The sequence below is a fragment of the Hemitrygon akajei genome, chromosome 9 (assembly GCF_048418815.1).
Source record: "Hemitrygon akajei chromosome 9, sHemAka1.3, whole genome shotgun sequence".
NCBI classification, from domain to species: domain Eukaryota; kingdom Metazoa; phylum Chordata; class Chondrichthyes; order Myliobatiformes; family Dasyatidae; genus Hemitrygon; species Hemitrygon akajei.
The window spans coordinates 67,843,671-67,863,428 of record NC_133132.1 but is presented as its reverse complement, the minus strand read 5'-3'; the positions used below and the strand labels follow the sequence as shown (position 1 = coordinate 67,863,428).

Sequence of the window (19,758 nt, the reverse complement as noted above, 5' to 3'; positions counted from 1 at the left end):
ACCATTTTCTCAGGGAAGAAATCCAGCAAATCCACCGTGTCCCAATCCCAGGGTCTGTAGAACGTTCCATGCTGACCACTGCCTGATAGACTGTGGACTAAGGTTTTTCCTTGGAAATACTCTTCCACAAAAGACAAGCAGTGCAGCAACTTCCAGCTGACTGGGACGTTCCGTGGTAATGGGGCCAGTAGAACCTTAGCACATAGTGACATTTGGTGCCTACATACCTCGAATTCACAATCTGCCTGATATTACCACATAGAAAGGTGGTCATCAGGATGAGGGTCACATTGGGTCCACTTTCCCCCAATTCTCTGGGGACTTGTGCAGTGTGACTTGTCAGATTCATTCCATTTTGGATTCCCAGATAAATTAGAAGACATCACAGGCGATTACTGAGGCACAGGAGCAGGATATAAACATTTCAGAAATAGACTTTATTCAAAATAAACACACATGCACCAAATTCAGCAATCTTCACAGTTGTTGATAAGAACAGTGTCCATAGTCCCAATTTTTGTCTGAACTTTCCAATCCACTCTCGTTAACTCTTGCTACATGCCTCAATTCCTTTGAACCGGAACCCCAGCACCTTCAGGTAATCATACCTGACAGTGAAAGAAATATTGGATCGGTCAGGCCTGTCAACAAGAACGTAAGGGGGGTAATGTTGTCACGCAGTGGAAGCACACAACATGGAAGATGTCATCATCTTCTGCTTGGATCCACAGTAATTTTGTAGATTGCTCAGCACCTGTGACTAGTTTACATTTGCATCAGGGGTTAGAATCAACTACAGGAAGAGCGAGGCCACAACATCACCCCTTTTATGTTAAACACAAAATACTCTGCAGATGCTGGGGTCAAAGCAACGCGCACAACACACTGGAGGAACTCAGCAGGTTGGGCAGCATCCGTGGAAACGAAGAGTCAACATTTTGGGCCGAGACCCTTCGTCAGGACTGGAGAAGGAGGGGGCAGGGGCCCTATAAAGAAGGTGGGGGGAGGGTGGAAAGGAGAAGGCTGGTAGGTGCCAGGTGAAAAACCAGTAAGGGGAAAGATCAAGGGGTCCTGTTGAAGGTGGCAGAAGTCCCCTCATGTTCTTGTCCTTCCTGATGAATTTGGCAGAAGGTTCAACCCAACAAACATAAACAAGACAGGGGATGGAGAACAATCCTGCCTGACTCCAGACTTGGAGAAGCTTTCCGTTTCCCACCTAGTAATTCTCATTTGTAAAGAATAGTTGGATCCAATTTCTGTATCTCTCCCCAAAATCTATTTTGGAGTGCATGTTCATCGTGAACATGGGTGATATCCTGTCAAAGGCCTTCTCCTATTCCAATCTGACCAGACAGGCATCCATTCCGCTGCCCTGCATACAAGTAACAGTAGTCCCGAGTATGGCGAGACTGGCCAAGACTTTCCTGCCTGGTACAGCACAGGCTTGGTCTGGGTGGTTCGACCTGGCTGGCAATGGCCTTGGACAATGGATCTTCATTCCTGATGTCATCCCACTCCTCCTCCTGCTTGTTGAGGGTAATGATGTCCTTCCTCATGGAAGCTGACATGATACCCACCAGAAGTATGGTTCTATATACATCTGGCAGGTCCCGGCCCATTTAGTCCCACAGAGCAGAGTGCAACTCTTCTCTTTCCTCACTCTTTTCTTATGTTTCCATCTATCATCTACCAGCCTCTGTACCAAACACTCCCTCTAACCCATTTGTAAACATCTGCTGATCATCCCTACCTCACTTTTACCACCTTCCAGGCTTTGCCTCACCCCTCCTATTCAGTTTTATTTACTGGCTCTTTCCTCTCAGTCCTGATGTAGGGTCTTGACCCAAAACTCTCTTGACTCTCTGATCTATGGGCTGTTCCCAGGGTCACACACTGAAAAAGACATTAAGTGCTGCTGGGAGGTCAGCAACTCAGTGATGCCCTTTGGTCTGCCCAACATTTGTTGGTCTTCCAGCACTACAAGATGTTTGCACTGAGCTTCCTCTACTAAACGTAAGGCAGTGCAGAATTTTGTGGGAAAAACTCTCAAACAATGAAAGGGGTATCATCTCAAGGAGCCATGTGAGTGGCTATGATGCTATGCTTGTTTGTGTTTTCTTTTCTTTAAAAGCTAACACTACTGAATGTTGAATGTAACAACCATAAACATAAAAGTTTCTTGCACTGTTTCTTCCTTGTATATATATTTTATGAAAAAAAGTCTACTTTTTTTAAATTAAAAAAAAGACTTCCTCATGCCAGAAATACAAAGTGCTCAACACCCTTATTTTTGATCAGTCACAGACTGCAGTTTCTCCTGTGGCAACACTAATGACACACTCGGCATGCTTAAAGTAGATCGTGCAATACTCTCCAACCCCTTTTGGTAATCTCTAGTCCGAACTGCTCAGTGAGATATACATGTTGAGAATGCCGTATCCTGTCCAAGGTATTTGGCTGTGTAATTGGAACTTAAAGTTTGGAAAATATTTTTTAAATGCAGATGGAAATCTGAAATGCAGCACATGTTGGAAACATTTAGTGGGTTCAGACAGCATCTATGTAAGGACAGTTAAAGTTTCAGGTTCTGGAGCCTTCAACAGAAATGGGGCATTCCTGGAAAACAGTTGGCAGTACATTTGGTCCTAATGTAGATTTTCATGCCTGACACATTCACTCCTCTTTCCACTAATACTACCCGACCTACCAAATGTTTCCAGTATTTTGTTTTTAGTTTAAACTAAAGCCTTTCTTTCTTTCACGAACTCTGTTTTCCTAGCCATTCCTCTCCTTGCCAATGCCTGAGAGTAAATCAGGTTCTTCACCCAAGCCCAAGCTCCATTTTCAACTCTCTCTAATGATGTTTTTTTTTACCTCCGTCGCCATTTCTTGCAGCCATTCTCAATCATTGATGAAGCTACTATCTACACCATTCCTCCTCAAAATTAGATGATGTTGATAGTGAAGTATCCATCGAGCTGTGCTGCATGAGATCTGCATGAAAAGTATGTTATAAATTACAGGGGGGATCTTGATCAGTTAGGGAAGTGGGTCATGGAGTGGCAAATGGATTTCAATACAGAAAAGGCTAAGGTGATGCATTTAGGAAAGTGAAAGCAGTGCAGGATGAATACGATGAATGATAAGGCAAGAGGGGGTGTAATGGAACAGAATGCCCTCTGAGTGCAAGTGCATAGTTTATTGAAAGCAGCATTACAGGAAGACAAGGTGATAACAAAGGTGTTTCACATACTGACATTCATCAGTTAGGGCACTGAGTACGAGTTGGGATATCCGGCTGCTGTTGTACAAATTGGAGAATTAGAATCAGATTTAATATCACTAGCATTTGCCATGAAATTTGTTGCTTTGCAGCAGTACATAATTTTTGAAAAACTATAAATTACAATAAGAAATCTATATAAACATTTAAGTATGTAGTGCAAAAAAAAAAGTGAGGCATTGTCCATTAAGAAATCTGAAGGCAGAGGGGAGGAAGCTGTTCCTGAAATGTTGAATGTACCTCTTCCTTGATGGAAGCACTGAGAAAAGGGCATGTCCTTGGTGATGTGGGGGTGGGGGAGGTCCTTCGTGATGGATGTCGCCACCTTGTGGCATCAACTTTTGAAGATGTCCTTGATGCTGGGACGGATACTCCCCACGATGGAGCTGGCTAAATTTACAAATTCCCGCAGCTTTTTCCAATCTTGTGCTGTGCCCCCTCCATACCAGACAGTGAATCATCCAGTTAGAATGCTCTCCTTGGTACACCTGTAGAAATTTGCAAGTCTTTGGAGACATACCAAGTCTCCTCGAACTCCTAATAAAATATAGCTGCTATCGTGCCTTCTTTGTAAAATATGTAAGGCCCAGAACAGATCTTCAGAGATGTTGACATCCAGGAACTTGAAATTGCTTATCCTTCCCACTGCTGATCCATTGATAAGGACTGGTGTTTGTTCCACTGACTTTCCCTTCCTGAAGTCGATAATCAATATCTTGGTCTTACTGGCTTTGAGTGCAAGGTTGTGGTTGCATTACTACTCAACTAGCTATCTATCTTACTCCTGTACACTTCCTTGTCAGCATGGAAGATAAGTTAGTTCCAATCCACACTGTCATCTCCCAGTGAAGAAGTTAAAGATATAGTTGCAGAGGGAGGTACCAAGGTCAAGGTTTTGGAGCTTGTTGATTAGAACTGAGGGCCCAATTGCGTTGAACACTGAGCTGTAACAAATAAACAGCAGTCTGAAGTAGGTATTGCTGTTGTCCAGATGCTCCAAGGCCGAGTGGAGAGCCAGTGAGATTAAATCTGCTGTAGACCTACTGTGGCGATAGGCAAATTGCAGCAGGTCCAGGTCCCTGCTTAAGCAAGAGTTGATGCTGGCCATGGCCAACCTCTCAAAGCACTTTATCACAGTAGGTGTGAGTGCAACTGGGCAACAGTCATTGCGGCAGCTTACCCTGCTCTTCTTTGGCACTGGTATGATTGTCACCCTTTTGAAGCAGGTAGGAACCTCCGACTTCAGCAGAGAGTGAAGATGTCCTTGAACACTCCCACCAGTTGGTTAGCACAGGTTTTCAATGCCCTACCAGGCCACACTTGGAATGCTGTGTACAGTTTTGGTTATTCTGTTATAGGAAAGATATAGTTAAAATGTAAAGAGTACAGAAAATGTTTGAGAGAATGGTGCCAGCATTAGAGAGTCCGAGTTACTGAGTTACAGGAAAAGGTTGGCCAAGCTAGCTTTTTATTCCTTGGAATATAGGAGAAATGGAGGTGGTGGTGGGGAGGGGGGTGGTGTGACCTTAATAGAAGTATTTAAAATGATGAGAGGCATAGATAAGGTGGGTCATAGCGATCTTTTACCCAGGGGAGGAGAGTTCAGAACTAGAAAGCATAGAGGGTGAGAGGGGAAATATTTAAAAAGAACCTGAGGGGCAACTTTTTCCATGCAGACTGTGGTGATAATATGGAATGAGCTGCCAAAGTAAGTACCATTTAAGAGGCATTGATAGGTACAGGGAGGGCTGGGGCTTGGAGGGATATGGGACCATCTGAGTTGAACACATAGTTGGCATAGACTTGTTGAGCCAAAGGCCAATATCCAAGTTGTATTACTCTAAGAAAATTTGTGAAATTTCTGAAACTTTCATTCTTTTTCTAACAGCTGTGTCTGACCTGCTGAGTACTTACAACAGTTTGATAATATTTTGGATTTTTAGCATCTGTAATATTTTGCTAAAAAAATGTACTTCTGTGTACTCCTGTCCTAATGGTTCACAAAAACCTTCCATATACAATTTGAATTGGTAACACTTTGCTTTTAAACCTATTTTTATTTTCAAATTTTTCCATTATCTCCTTTACCATCACCAACATCTCCCAGTCCTACAATCAATAATGCTGGCTGCATCAACATCCTTCCCTCAAACCTCAATCTCTCCAGCATCCCCTCTTCCCTTGATTAAATGTTCACAGATACAACTGCCCATGGTTTTTGTCATCTGCACCAATATCTCTTTTGTAGCAGTCAAATTTTGTTTGATAATGTGAATGGCCTTTGGGATCTGGGTAAATTGAAGTTCCTATATAAATGCAGGTTTCATGGTCTTTCCCACAGTTAAACAATAAATGTCATACCAAAGTGAAAAGCTGGTGTTGAAAATCCAAAATCTGCAACAGATGGCTGTTTTTCCTGCTTAAGTTTGGGCAAATACTGCAAATATGCAGCAAGTGACCATGAATGCACTAACCAAACTTAATGTTATGTGAATTTTTAAAAGATTCTTACTGCAGAGATGGAAGCCATTTGACCAATTGTGCTTCAGTTACCATATTTCTTTGAACCATTCCAGCTTGTAAGAAAATATTCTCCCATTTCTTCTCTGCACAGAACAATACATTTTTAAAACTAAAACTGTTCACCTACAATGCAGTGGAAAACACTAATACTCAGCAAATTAGGTAGCATCTGACATTACTTACTGGCTATGATCCTTCAAGATCAGATTACTGCCTGAACTTCGGAGTATGTCCTGCACAATTTTTATTTACTTCTGTTTTCTCGAACACTGGACTCTTGTCTTGCTGATGTAGTTCATAAGGTTGGAGGTTTGGTGAGCAATGTAGTGGGACTTATGTAAGGAATTCTCAAGTATAAAATAGCCTAACAATCATAAAAGCAGCTATACTTAAAATGCAGTAATGAAAGACAGGAGATCAGCCACATAGACATGAACTTAGATCCAGCGTTTAATCAAAAGGTATAATTCTCAGATTAAATTCCAATAAACAAGGCTAGACCTGACAATTGGGATATTGGGTAAGTAATTACATTCATGATATTAAAAATAGACTACTTGTAAATTTAACCATAATATGCAGTAATTAGGAATGCCCAGAAATGGTTGTACCTTTTGACTACTGTGTAGCATCATTCCCAATGGACCATGTACAAGAACCTCCAACTGCTGGATGTTTCATTAGTCTCCTGGGTTGAGGAAAAAAATTTGGACTGAATTTCATAACTTTATATACTGCAATCCTCATGGAAACTCTTGTTCCTTCTGTTCCTCCTCATTTCAGAATGTATTGGTTATCTCCACAAACCCTGCATCAGAGTCAGAACTGTACAGTGGCCCTGCCTGCTTATGACAAAGTTTGGCAGTCTGACTCCAAATGGTTATCTTAGAAAAGTCACAGATTGTGCCAGGAAAAATAAACTAAAACAACTCTTGCAGTATTAGCTGCTGAAAAACTTTCCATAGTCTGCATGAAATCTTTAAGTCTTCATGTCCCATGTTCCTTTGGGTAGGGGAGTCTAAAATTATAAGGCATAGGTTTTATGGTGAGTGGGGATATACTTAAAGAAGATCTGAGGAGCAAGTTTTTTTCACACAGAGAGTGGTGGGGAAATGAATTAAGCTGCCAGAGAAGTAGAAATAGGTGCAACAACAATGCTTAAAAGTAACTCAGACAGGAGTAGAGGGATATGGGTCTAATGCAGGAAAAAATGGGATTGTTATAGACATACATCACTGCTGGCATGGACAACTTCCTTTGGGCCTAATTTTGTGCTGTACAGCTTCAACTCCATGAAGCAAGGATGGACTACAATGGGGAGAAGGCTTGTGGAGATTATTGGTGCATTCTGAAATTAGTAATGGACAATAGGAAGGACATAGTCCAGGGTGACTATTAACAAATAAAGTTAAACTAAAAAATTAAATTGTACCAATGAAAGTCTAAATCATGAAGTTATTTAAACAGAGTAGGGGCCACCATCAAATCCAGAGGGAGTGTTGCCAAGGTCAGTCACTGAAGCACCAGATTTGTACTTGATCAGGATGATGCAGACTGGAAACCAGAAATGGATGGCCTATTTTTTTTCCAATATAACAGGCAAAAACATTTAAACATATACATTGACAATCACTGAAAACTAGTAAGTCTCTACAACAACAGCAGCTAAGATGTAGAACCCAGTTTAAATGACATCAATTGGAGAGAAATCACTGAAAGAGATACACAAGACTTGCATTGACTACTGTCACCTTGTGTAGCATTAAAGCACCTGTCTTGTCAAAGCGATCTTTCACCTACAATATCTCCTTCTACTGAAGTCGCACTCTGAAGCTATCTTTCTCAGAATTCACAAGGATACCCTTTTATTCATTTACAGGATTACTGATATTTTCATAATTTAATGCCCATTCCATATTGTACTGGCTCCAAGAAGCCAACTAGGCTATTTCAAAGTATTTAACAGAATGGTTTTCTTAGATAACAAGGTGAGAATAAAAACAACTTATGTACTGATCAATAGTTTGGACATCTGCATAGTTTGGGAAATATACCAATTGTGGCACTATGTTAATCAGTCAGAATCTGACCTGCTTAATCCTCTGACCTCTATGGATTTCACTCCTTCAGAATGACACTATCTACATTTATCTGATATCCTTTTGTCTAGATCTTTCTGTGTTGGTTTTCCTTGTAATCATGTCCAACAACCCAAAATGTGCATATTTTCAGTACCATGCCTCTACAAGAACACAGAGCAGTTTATTTGTGACTTACCATGTGTTCCTATGTTGGTGCATGCACTTTTGACAGGATTGATCAACAATCTGCTGGAGGAACAGTGGATTCAACAGCATCTGCGTATGGAAAGGAATTATTGATGTTTTCGGTTAAAATCCTGCATAAGGACTGACAGTGGAGAGGGACCATTGCAGTATGGAGGAATAGTGAGATAGAGGCCAGAAGTGAATGGTGGACTCAAAGTGTGTCTGTGTGTGTATGTGTGGATTCTTTCCTGCATAAAGACTGACAGTGAAGAGGGACAATTGCCATATAAGAGGAGTAGTGAGATAGAGGCCAGAAGTGGATGGTAGACTCAAAGTGTGTCTGTGTGTGTATTCTTTTGTACTGGGCCCACATTTCCTACTTGACGCAGGTTAATTGTCCTTGTTTTGATAAGGATATCTTTGCTATTTGTTCACATACAGGTTTTCTTCCCACCATCCAGCTCCCCCTAAATGATTAAAGAATAGATACCTCACAATATTTAACTGTTAAATCTCAACCACCTACTTAAAAAAACCCATCTCAACTTCAGTTTAATCATCTGTACCCTTAACTGACACATGCACTTCCTTTCCAAAATTCTAACCGCCGACCTCTACAAGCATTGCTATGTTAGCTGATTAGTTACAAATATTATTTTTAAAGTTTTAAGTTCTTCCCCTTTATAGTCCTTACCTTTTAAGTCTTGAGCATGTGTGCTGTACCACTCTCCAAATGATTCACTGTCAGCATTAAGCGCAAGGTAATATATTTTGGTAGAATGTGGAAACAAACCAGATATGTCTCTGAAGTGGAGGAGGGGGCTGGGAGAGGATCTTAGGATAGAGATACATAAATCACTAAATATAATGACACAGGTTAATGCAGCAATAATAAAGCCACCAAAGCTTGAACTGATTTTTGGAAACATAAAATTGAAGGACAGAACTTATGTTAAAACAAAGATTCATCAATGCATAGTGAAGTTCCAGTATCCGTATTACAAAATATTGATTGGACATAGAACAGTACAGCACATTTTGGCCCTTTGGCCCAAGATGTTGTGCCTACCTTTTAACCTACTCCAAGATCAATCTGTTTCCCTCCCACATGGCCCTCCATTTTTCTTTCATCCATATGCTTATCTAAGAGTCTCTCAAATCTCCCTAATGTATTCACCTCTATCACTAACCCCTGGCTGTGCAATCCACACACTTCTCACATTCTGTGTTAAAAACTTAACTTTGAATTCCCAGTACTTTCCCTCCAATCACTTTATATGCCTTCTCATGTTAGCCATGCATGCCCTGGGAAAAAGGAGCTGGCCGTCCCCTCTGTATATGCCTTTAGTCATCTCTCTTCTATCAAGTTATGCACTTTTATCAAGTACTCTTTAAAAAAAAGTAACTGATAACCTTGAAGGTTGTTCTGAACATCAATAAGCTAGACAGGGAGGTAATGAAGATGATGCTTTCACTTGCAGGAGACCAAAGCATCATTGCAAGAAAATCAATGTCCAAGCTTCTATAGCCTTCCAGGATAGAAAATTCATCCAAAGGTTCACTGCCCTTTAAATGAAGATGTGTCACTTCCATCTGAAATAACGTGACCCTTATCTTGAGAATGGGACCTCTAGTTCAAGCCTTCTCAGCCAAGAGAAACATCCTCACCATATCTATCCTGTCAAGTCATCTCAGAATTCTGTAAATCAGTGGAAATTCAATCCTTATATCCATTGCTGCGGCAAAGTTGTTCAGTTTGCAGTTGTGATCCCAGCAGAAGTGGGCGTCATAAAGTGAGACAGTGATGGGACAATGCTATTTGACAGCACTATCAGACACTTCCCATCATTTTGATAACTGAAAGCAGAATCATATTTTAATAGTAGCTGTGCAATTTGTAGACGGCTTACATTGCACCACTGTTATTACTTGCAGGAATAATAATAGTGAGGACAGGATGAAATCTCCCAGCAGTAACTTCCTTTGATGGTGGTATTGGCTCATTGACCTACCGTGTCCAAGCCAACCCCCATCAAGTCCCCATCTATACTAATCCCATTGCTCAGTACTTCGTCTATAAGCTTCTCTGTCATGGCAATTCAAATGTTACCTGGATACTACTAAAACGTTGTGACAGTCTCTGCCTCCACAATCCCCTCAGGGATTGCATTTCAGATTCCAATAAATTATTTTTTATATAGTTGTACTATAACTTTTCACTCTTAGAATGTAAAAGTGGTAAGTTATTATACAACTATATGCCCTGGCTAATAAGGCAGGTATCCCATATGCCTTCTTCACCACCTTATCTACCCATATTAACACCTTCAGGGATCCTTGTAACTAGTACACCTGGATCGCTCATTCCTCATTAGTACCCAGTGGCCCCATGATTCAGTATGTATATCCTAACTATTAATCCTGAAATAAAAAGGAATCACCTCATTCTTATCAGGATTAATTTCCATCTCTCATTGCTCTGTGCATCTTACCAACTCATCAAAAATCATCCAGTAGCCTTCTATCCTCAGCTGCTTTATCCTCATCCATGTTGCTTCTTCAAAACTTCAATCAAATTCATCAGACAGGATCTTCCCCTAACAAAGCCATGCTATCTTTGATGAATCCATACCTTTCCAAGTGTTGACTGATCCTCTCCTGATGTTAAGCTCACAGGCTATCGTTACCTGGCTTTTCTCTGCTGCTTTTTTGCATATTTGCTGTCACCGAGGATCTCGCCTATAGCCAGCACTTTGCCTCTTATCATGGCAATGATAAACCAATTTACAATTCTCTACCACAATAGCCGAGAGCTCTTTATTTGAATAAAGATGAGGTGCAGACATTCATCCACAAGGAGGTCAGAGCCAATATCATTTAACGATTATAGTGCCACCAAATAATTAAACAAATAGCAAATCAGAAAGTAATGTGTGGATTTTTTTTTACCTTGTATAGAGAAATGAGCACAAGAAAAGATGCTAAAGGAATCTTAAACACTGGAAGCTCTTATTTATACATGGTAGATTCAATATCGTCAGTGTGTAGGGCCATATAAATGTGCAGTCTGAAACCACACAGGGCAGCACTTCCAAATGAAATGATACTTAACTGCACTGCCATTCCTCCAGTTGTCCTAGAAGGATCAACGCACCTTCCCTACTCACAGACGGGTTACTCCTTGATCTGAATCAAAAAAGCAAGAAGAGTAGGCAGTGAAGGGAGGCACGAAACAGTTAAGGCCCAACTAGTTCCTGTTCTCATATAAAGTATCAATGATTACATGAAAACTAAGGGTTATCGCATGAAATAAACACACATTATGATAATACCTGTATCAGATGGTTTTGCAGGAATGTGTAATACAAATCTGTTCAAGATCTATTTCAGATGCAGTAAGCAACCATGGAAAGGGCCCTGTATTTAAGTTGCTCTTGTCAGGGTACTCCTAGGGTACTACCTGGTTATTGTCAAACATAAAGAAACTACTTGGTTATTTTATGTGGGAAGCTGAATTTCCTGGGATTCAGAATATTTTAATGTCAAGAGGACAAGGATTTTTGGTTTGTGGATCCTTGTAGTTTTCCGGATTTGCCATTTTCTAGCCTGTGATCAAGACAGTGAAGCAGTTCTCCTGCTGGTTAATATCACTGGTGTTATTTCCGTATTTCATCAACAAGCAGATGAACTTTGGCTTCAAGTAGCTAAGTATTGATCCATTTAATCAAGATGTTTTTGAGACCGCCTATCAAGCAATTTCTTATTTGTCATTGTGTCCTGTATTTGCTTTGTACTCCAGGGGAGAAAAAGAGCAAAACTACATGTACATTTTTAAAAATCTCTTGGGAGTTTTTAAAATTCAAAGCAAAAGTTTTTGAATGGCATATTGAAAACTGGTGTTAAGCTTTGCATGGTAACAGTATGTGCCACAATCCATAAAAAATGCAAATTGAAGGATGCAATAAGAAAACACACATTGAGAATAGATTGCAAGTACAAGTTTATCTACTATTTAAAAATTGAAATAATAAATTGGTAAAATATAAAATGTGGATGAGATTTCGATGTAAACAGGACAAGGTAGAAAAAATAAGCAGAAATGGAAAAGGCATCCACCAGAGTGCCAGCAATTGAATCATCTGAAACCTGAACTTGCACTGACCACAAAGTGGAGCAACTTGATGCATTCAGTGATTCAAAGGGCAATTTGTCACAAAGTTATTGAGATCGATTCCTCAATTGAAAGTAACATTAACATCTGAAAATTGGTTCAGCGACACTAGACAGTCATAACAGCAGGTATCTAACGGTTGTCACTGCACCTGATTGGGCCAATTCACAATAATTCAGTGATAGAGGGTCTCACCTGTGAGTATCTGGAAGGCACTTCATGAGGGTGGTTACAGCTGGGTCCAAGTAAATCCCTTCCTCAGGGCCATTAAAATAATAACATACAACAGGAACTGAAATAATTATGTGGGTAGAGACAATAGTCAACCTACTTGAAACAGCGTGCTGCAGGCTGAAACTAAATTAAAATAATGCTCCTCCAGTGAGATGTGGGATTTGACGGTACCAAACAATCTCCCTGATGACCAAATCTGCAGGAAGTGTACCCAACTCCAGTTCCTAACCGACAAGGTCAAGGAACTGGAACTGGAATTGGATGCACTCAGGACCAACCAAGAGGCTGAAGACTTCAAAGATGAGTCTCTTATTGAGATGGTCACACTCAATGCTGGCTTCAGATAGTAGATGGGAACCGTCAGGAAAAGTAAGCAGTCAGTGCAGGGTTCCCCTGTGGCCATTCCCCTCAACAACAAGAATAGCCCTGTGTACCCTTTTGGATACTGCTGGCGGGGGGGAGGGTGGCCTATCAGGGAACAACAGCAGCAGCAGGTCAGTGACACGGTGGCATTCTCTGAGGTTCAGCAGGGAAGGACAAAGTCAGACACAGCATTTCTGATAGAATATTCAGTAATTAGGGGGACAGACAGGAGGTTCTGTGGCTGTGAAAGAGAAGCCAGGATGGTGTGTTGCCTCCCATTGTAGGGTCCAGGATGTCTCAGAATAGCTGCAGAATATTCTCAAGAGAGAGGATGAGCAGCCAGAAGATCATGGTACACATTGGCACCAATGACATAAGTAGGACGGGGGAGGAGGTCCTGTGCAGTGAGTATAGGGAGTTAGGGAAGAGGCTAAAGAACAGGACACAGTTGGTATTCTCTGGATTACTCCCAATGCCACATGCTAGTTCAGACAAGAATAAGATGATGGTACAGATAATGAGTGGCTGAGGAAATGGTGCAGGGTCAGGGTTTCAGATTTCTGGATCATTAGGTATTTTCTGGAGAAGATACTGCCTGTACAAAAAGGATAGGTTACACCTGAAACAAGGGGGGGGGGGGGCAATAGCCTTGCGGGCAGGGTTGCTAAGAGCTGGGAAGGGATTAAAATAATTTGACGGGGGATGTGAACTGGAGTGACAGGGCTGAGAATGGGGCATTTGGTATACTAGTCAATGCAGTGTGTAGTGAGACCATGAGGATGGACAGGCAAATGATAGGGCAAAATTGCAGTCGATGGAATGAGGTGAAGTGTAACATGAGGGTAAAATAGAAAAGGGTAATGAATACAAGTCTAAAGCTGTCATAATCGAACACATGCAGTATACAGAATAAGGTAGGTGATCTTGCAGCGCAGTTAGAAATTGGCATGTACAATGTGGCCATCACTGAGACGTGGCTGGAAGAAGATTGTAGCTGGGAGCTTAACATCCAAGGATACACCTTCTATCGAAAAGATGGACAAGTAGGCAGAGGGAGTGGGGTGGTTCTGTTGATAATAAAATAAAATCCTTTAAATGAGATGACATCAGATTGGAAGATGTAGAATCTTCTGGGTAGAGATAAGAAACTGCAAGGGTAAAAAGACCCTGAATGGAGTTATATACAGGTCTCTGAACAGTACTCAGGATGTGAGATACATATTACAATGGGAGATAGAACAAGCATGTAAATAGGACAAAGTCATGATTTTGATATTCAGGTAGATTGGGAAGATCAGGTTGGTGCTGGATCCCATCAGGAAATTTGCAGAATACCTACAATATAGCTTTCTAGAGAAGCCTGTGGTTGAGCCTACTAGGGGAAAGGCAATTCTAGACTGGGCAATGTCTAATGAACTCGATTTGATTAGGGAGCTTAAGGTAAAGGACTCTTCAAAGTCAGTGATCATAATGTAATAGAATTCACCCCGCAGTTTGTGAAGGAGAAAATAAAGTCAGATGTACGAGTATGACAGTGGAATAAAATGGATTACAGTGGTATGAGAGAGGAGCTTGCAAATTTGTTTGGAAGGAGACAATAGCAGGGATGACAGCAGAACAGGAATGGCGATGTGTTGCAGACATGTAATGTCGTATCTGTCTTCACTGTGGAAGACAGTGGCAGTATGCTAGAAATTGTGTGTCAGGGAACAGAAGTGTCGTTACTATTACAGGTCCACAATCCCTTATCCGAAATTCTGAATTCCGAAAAGCTCCAAGAACCAAAGTTTTTTTTGTGGAGTGTGGAGCGTGTCGTAACAAGGCTTGTTTGGCACCCCAACAGCTGACGTCACTCAGGTGTGACGTGGCAGCTCTAGCAGAGGCTGCCAGACATCAGTTGTGGCTCAGCGCTCGTACTGGTTACATGTGCATTTGCTGTTCACTGATATTTTGTGTTCACTGTTGACTTTGTGTTTAATTTCACTGTGAAGATGTCAAAAAGAACTGCAGATACCCCTATGGGTAACAACGAGAAAAAGAGAAGGAAGCATCTTTCATTATCAATAATGCAGAAAGTGGAGTTATTGAAGAAGCTTGATGGTGGTGTGTCTGTGCGGCATCTTACTGAAGAATATGTGTTGCCAGAACTACCACTGTATATGATTTAAGGAAACAGAAAGACAAGTTACTGAAGTTTTACTCAGTTAAAGAGAGATTGCTTAGACATAAACCTATGTTAATGAGACAGATGACTCTTGAAGAAATCTTTAAAAACGCCGTCTGTCATGGTGCTGCTTCATAACTTAAGAATCCTGTTCCTGGCCCGTAAGGTACCTGAAGAAGACAAATCTTAAAGGTATATACAGTACATAGACTTTCATAATAATTGTACTTTGAACTTTGGCTGCCAGTGACAAGTGGTTGGCATTGGGACTCCTTTTCACATTGTACTGTACGTTAACAAGTTGGAGAACAGAATTGATGGCTTTGTGGCCAAGTTTGCAGATGATATAAAGATAGGTGGAGGGGCAGGTATTGTTGAGGAAGCAGGGAATCTGCAGGACTTGGACAAATTGGAAGAATGCGCAAAGAAGTGGCAAATGGAATATAGTGTAGATATTTTCTAAATGGGGAGAAAATTCAAAATTAGAATCAGAATTGCAAAGGATCTTCGGAGTCCTTGTGCAGGATTCCCTAAAAATTAACTCACAGGTTGAGTTGGTGGTAAGGAAGGCAAATGCAATGTTAGCATTCATCTTGTGAGGACTGGAATATAAGAGCAAGGATGTCACACTGAAGCTTTATAAGGAATTGGTCAGACTGCACTTGGAGATTGTGTACAGTTTCGGGCTTGTGATCTAAGAAGTGCTGGCATTGGAGAGGATCCAGAGAAGGTTCATGAGAATGATTCGGGAATAAAAGGGTAACGTATGAGGAGCATTTGATGGCTCTGGGCCTGTACTCACTGGATTTAGAATGAAGGGGAAAACATCACTAAAACCTATCAAATACTGTAAGACCTAGACAGTGCATGTGGAGAGGATGTTTCCTATTATAGGGTGAATTTAGGACCAAGCACATAGCCTCCGTACAGATGAGAAGGAATTTTTTTAGCCAAAGATGGTGAATCTGTGAAATTCATTGCCACAGACAGTTGTTGAGCCAAGTCATTGAGCATATTCAAAGCAGAGGTTGACTTGTTTTGTGGTTAGCCAAAGTGTCAAAGGTAATGGGGAGAATACAGAATAGGGCTGAAAGAGATAATAAATTAGCCACAATGGAGCAAGTGGCCTGGTTCTGTTCCAATGTCCTAAAGTCTTATGGGTCACAGACAGCATTTATACGTGTACATGAGCACTTGAATTACTTAGGCATACAGAGCTATGCACCCAATGTTGGGCATTGGAATTAGCATGGATGGGCATTCACTAGTGTTATAGACATGGTGTGCTGAATGGTTTGCTACCATCATGTATGACTGTATGAAAGCAAGCTGCAAATTACCTCTAGCCTGCTTTGCCATTTATCAAAGTCAAATGTGATCCTGAGCCTCAAGAGGCAACTCTCCACCTACAAGTCTGTCAATGACATGCTGTATCTTGTGTTCATGGTGCGGCCACCTCTGCATCAGTGATACCTGACGTAGATTGGGGAAACACTTGGCCATGCACCTTTGCTCCATTCACAACAAGGAAGATTTCCTGGTGGCCAACGATTGTAATTCCATTCCCCATTCCAACATGGCCTCTGCTATTGCCACAGTGAGGCCTCTCCCAGGTCGAAGGAGCAACAACTCATAATTCTGTTTTAGTGGCCTCCAACCTGATGGCACAAACATCGATTTCTCCAAATTGGGATAAATTTTCTCCCATCCCCTTCTCTCCTTTTCCATTCCCCATTGTGGCTTTCCTTATCTACCTATCACTTCCTTCTGGTGCCCCTCCTCCTCCCCTTTCTCCTATGGTCCAACTCTCTTGTTAATTCACTTCACCCCCCCCCCCACCCACATACCATCTTCTTCACCTGACCACCAATCATCATCCTCCTCCCCCCACCTTATTCTGGCTTCTTCTACCTTCCTTTCCAGTCCTGATGAAAGGTCTCTGCCGAAAAGTCAAGTCTTTATTTCTCTCCATAAATAATGGCTGACCTGTTGAGTTCCTCCAGCATTGTGTGAGTATTATTCTGGATTTCCAGCATCTGTAGAACCTCGAGTTTATAATTCAGTTTCCTGCCCCTGTTCTCAAGTCTCTGAATTCCTAGGATTCTAAAACTAGCCTTCAATATAACAACCAAACATCTATAACGGCCTGAGATTGAAAATTCATAGAAGTCACATCTTGCACATACCTCAACCTCTTAAGATCGATTGTGTCAAGAACACTTATAATCTTAAATATTTCCAGTGGTATCAGCTTTTATTCTTCTAAACTCCAGGGAATATAGGACCTTCTTTTCTTTCCTGGAATCAATTTCCAAAACACTGCACATTAGAGAGAGCTTTAAATATTTCTTACATTCAATATTTTATGTATAAATTTTAAATATAACATGTATAACCACATCATAATAGTTTCTGATGTGCTTACACACTTTGTAGCTGTGATCAAAGAGCACTGTAAAGACTGTAAGAAAATTGAACTTGGCATAAAGGTTGAGAAGCAAAGTATAATGTTCAGATAAGTTTAAAAAAAAGACATTAACTGCATGGAATACATTAAAACAAGATTATATCTGAAACTTACAGATTGTGAAGGTCAGGCTCTAATTTAAACTGTTGTTTGTGTTGGAAAGAGCCTAGAAGAAAAGAAACAAGCATATTAAATCTACCAAGAATGAGAGACTCAGATGCAACTGTTAGGAATTATTGAGTTATGGAATTATGTGAATATCATATATTAATCCACATGAGAACCATTCTTTAGCTCTGAATGTAAATTGTATGCGAAAATCAGTTTGAAGTTAAACAGGCACCTTTGAGGTACTGTCTGTGTTTCACAGCTGACCCACAGCAGGAGACTGGCTGCTCTGAGATATGGTTTACAAAGTGAAGACATTGAGACATTCTCATATACATCAGCTATTACTTTGTTAATTGGCCTGTATCAAATCAGGCAACTGTAGGCTAAGCTATTTGTACAATTGTAACCAAGTTCAATGAGATTGCAGACCAGACCAATATTATCACTTCGCACATCAAGCATGATCACATTCAAAGTTGACCTATCGACAGTGTGAAAAATTGTGTACTCAAGGAGTCACCCTTCACAACACTAATCTTGAACCTCTAACCTCAGAAGTTTAGATAATTTGTAAGAATTAGTTTGTTTCAGCAAAGACATTTAAACCTTCAGTTAAGTTTTATCAATTACAGTGTGTTTCCACTATAAAATGTACTTCAATGGAACCATTTGTCAAACACAAAATACTGAAGTAACTGATGTCATTGTTCCTATGGAAATTGTATTGAGTCACTTACTGTGCCCTTGATTTTAAGGGTATAAGAATGTGATATTCTTTGAATCTGGGAGCCTCTACTGAGAGAATGTCTGTTTTTTTGTATTGAATAAAGACTTTTATATCCACCAGCTTCTCCCATTTCTCCAGTGATTCAGTCACAGCCATAACACAACCTTGTCATGCAGAGTGGTGAGTATATGGAAGTGGTGGAGGCAGGGACAACATCTAAAATACACTTGATAAGTACACAGACAAATGGATATGGGCCAAACATGGACAACTGGGATGAGCTTAAATGGGTATCGTGGTCAGCATTGAGTTGGACCAAAAGTCATGTTTCATGCTGTATTATTCCATGAAGGATAAAACTCAAAACACGGAAAAAGCAAAGGAGATGTTGATGCATTCAAAGCACCATATTCACTGAAGATAGCAATGTCTATTGTGGAATGGGAGACAATTAGTGCACAGGTTCAAGTAGCTTGTCCTGTGAACGAGCAAACAAGGATGTCAAGATATAGCTGAATCTGCGAAAGAAACAGAACCAGTAATGAATAAAAGTTGAAATGATTTTTTTTAAGAGAATAGGGTAGATAATTGGCATCTAAAGTTAAGGAGGTAAAGTGGATGCAAGTATGGGATCAGAGAGATCTCAAGTGTGACCAGACAAATCAACAGGACACAATGGAAGGAAAAATAAGTCATTCAGAAGGCTTATCTTCATAGTCATGAGGGATAAAGGATAACAATATTTCAACGCAGCTTACTAAATGAATCAGCTGCACTTAGAACCGATAAATGTATAGCTACAGTGGCTTATTGACATCACAAAGAAGTTTCTTGAGTTAGCTTAAACAAAATCTTTGAAGTAAAACTGAACTATAAATTAGCAAATCTTAGAGATGATGAAAACTCTGATCTCATCAAAACCATTTAAAACTGCTGCATAACTTCTTTCTTGTACTTCAACTCCTTTTGAATAAATCCAATCTGCTGCTGGCTTCCTGATTGCTTAATCAAATCAAGTTTAATTATCATTCAAGCCACACATAGATGCAGCTGAAATGGGGCCAACGTGCAAAACATTCAAAATAGCAAGCAAGCATTCAAAAATAGTGAATAATTCAAAATACCAAGCAAAGAAGCATATTCAATAAAAGACGTATATAGTCCAAGACCCCCAGTGGCAATGTCCAACAATCAATAGCACTATCTCCCGACTGTGTACATACACATGCAACCCAGCCTGTCGTTCCAACACTTGAACACAGGAGGGAAGCTGAGCTCAACCACACTGTAAAGCTTCTGCATCTCTCACCTGATCTGCAGCAGCAGGCAAACCCGAGGCTTGAGGCCCAGTTCTCGCTGCAACTGAGCCTACACAACTCCCATGTCAATTATCCCTCCACCCGACAAGGGTAACAGGCCAGTGGCAAAACCGTCCAGAGTTTCACGAT

At 40.7% G+C, this 19,758-nt stretch overlaps 1 protein-coding gene and 1 long non-coding RNA gene across 4 annotated transcripts in view; one reads left to right on the top strand and one right to left on the bottom strand.

Moving 5' to 3' along the window:
* The window catches only part of ppp2r5d (protein phosphatase 2, regulatory subunit B', delta), a 232,454-nt gene that overhangs the window by 128,994 nt on the left and 83,702 nt on the right, over positions 1-19,758 (bottom strand). Inside the window, exons 12-18 of one of the 3 annotated variants that reach the window (XR_012100240.1) lie at positions 17,587-17,638; positions 17,192-17,303; positions 11,186-11,259; positions 8,768-8,907; positions 8,084-8,163; positions 6,418-6,494; positions 410-2,994 (exon numbers count right to left, since the gene is read on the bottom strand). Coding sequence is in view for 2 of the 3 variants with exons in the window: in XM_073056220.1 (XP_072912321.1) it covers positions 6,418-6,441 (24 nt within the window). In the remaining variant the exon portion in view is untranslated. Of the gene's footprint in view, positions 1-409; positions 2,995-6,417; positions 8,059-8,083; positions 8,164-8,767; positions 8,908-11,185; positions 15,138-17,191; positions 17,304-17,586; positions 17,639-19,758 lie in introns of those variants that run through there. The other 2 variants (XM_073056220.1, XM_073056221.1) reach the window with 2 other exon arrangements.
* LOC140733211 (uncharacterized) overlaps positions 1-19,758 on the top strand; it is a 37,748-nt gene that overhangs the window by 5,712 nt on the left and 12,278 nt on the right. The window lies entirely within an intron of this gene.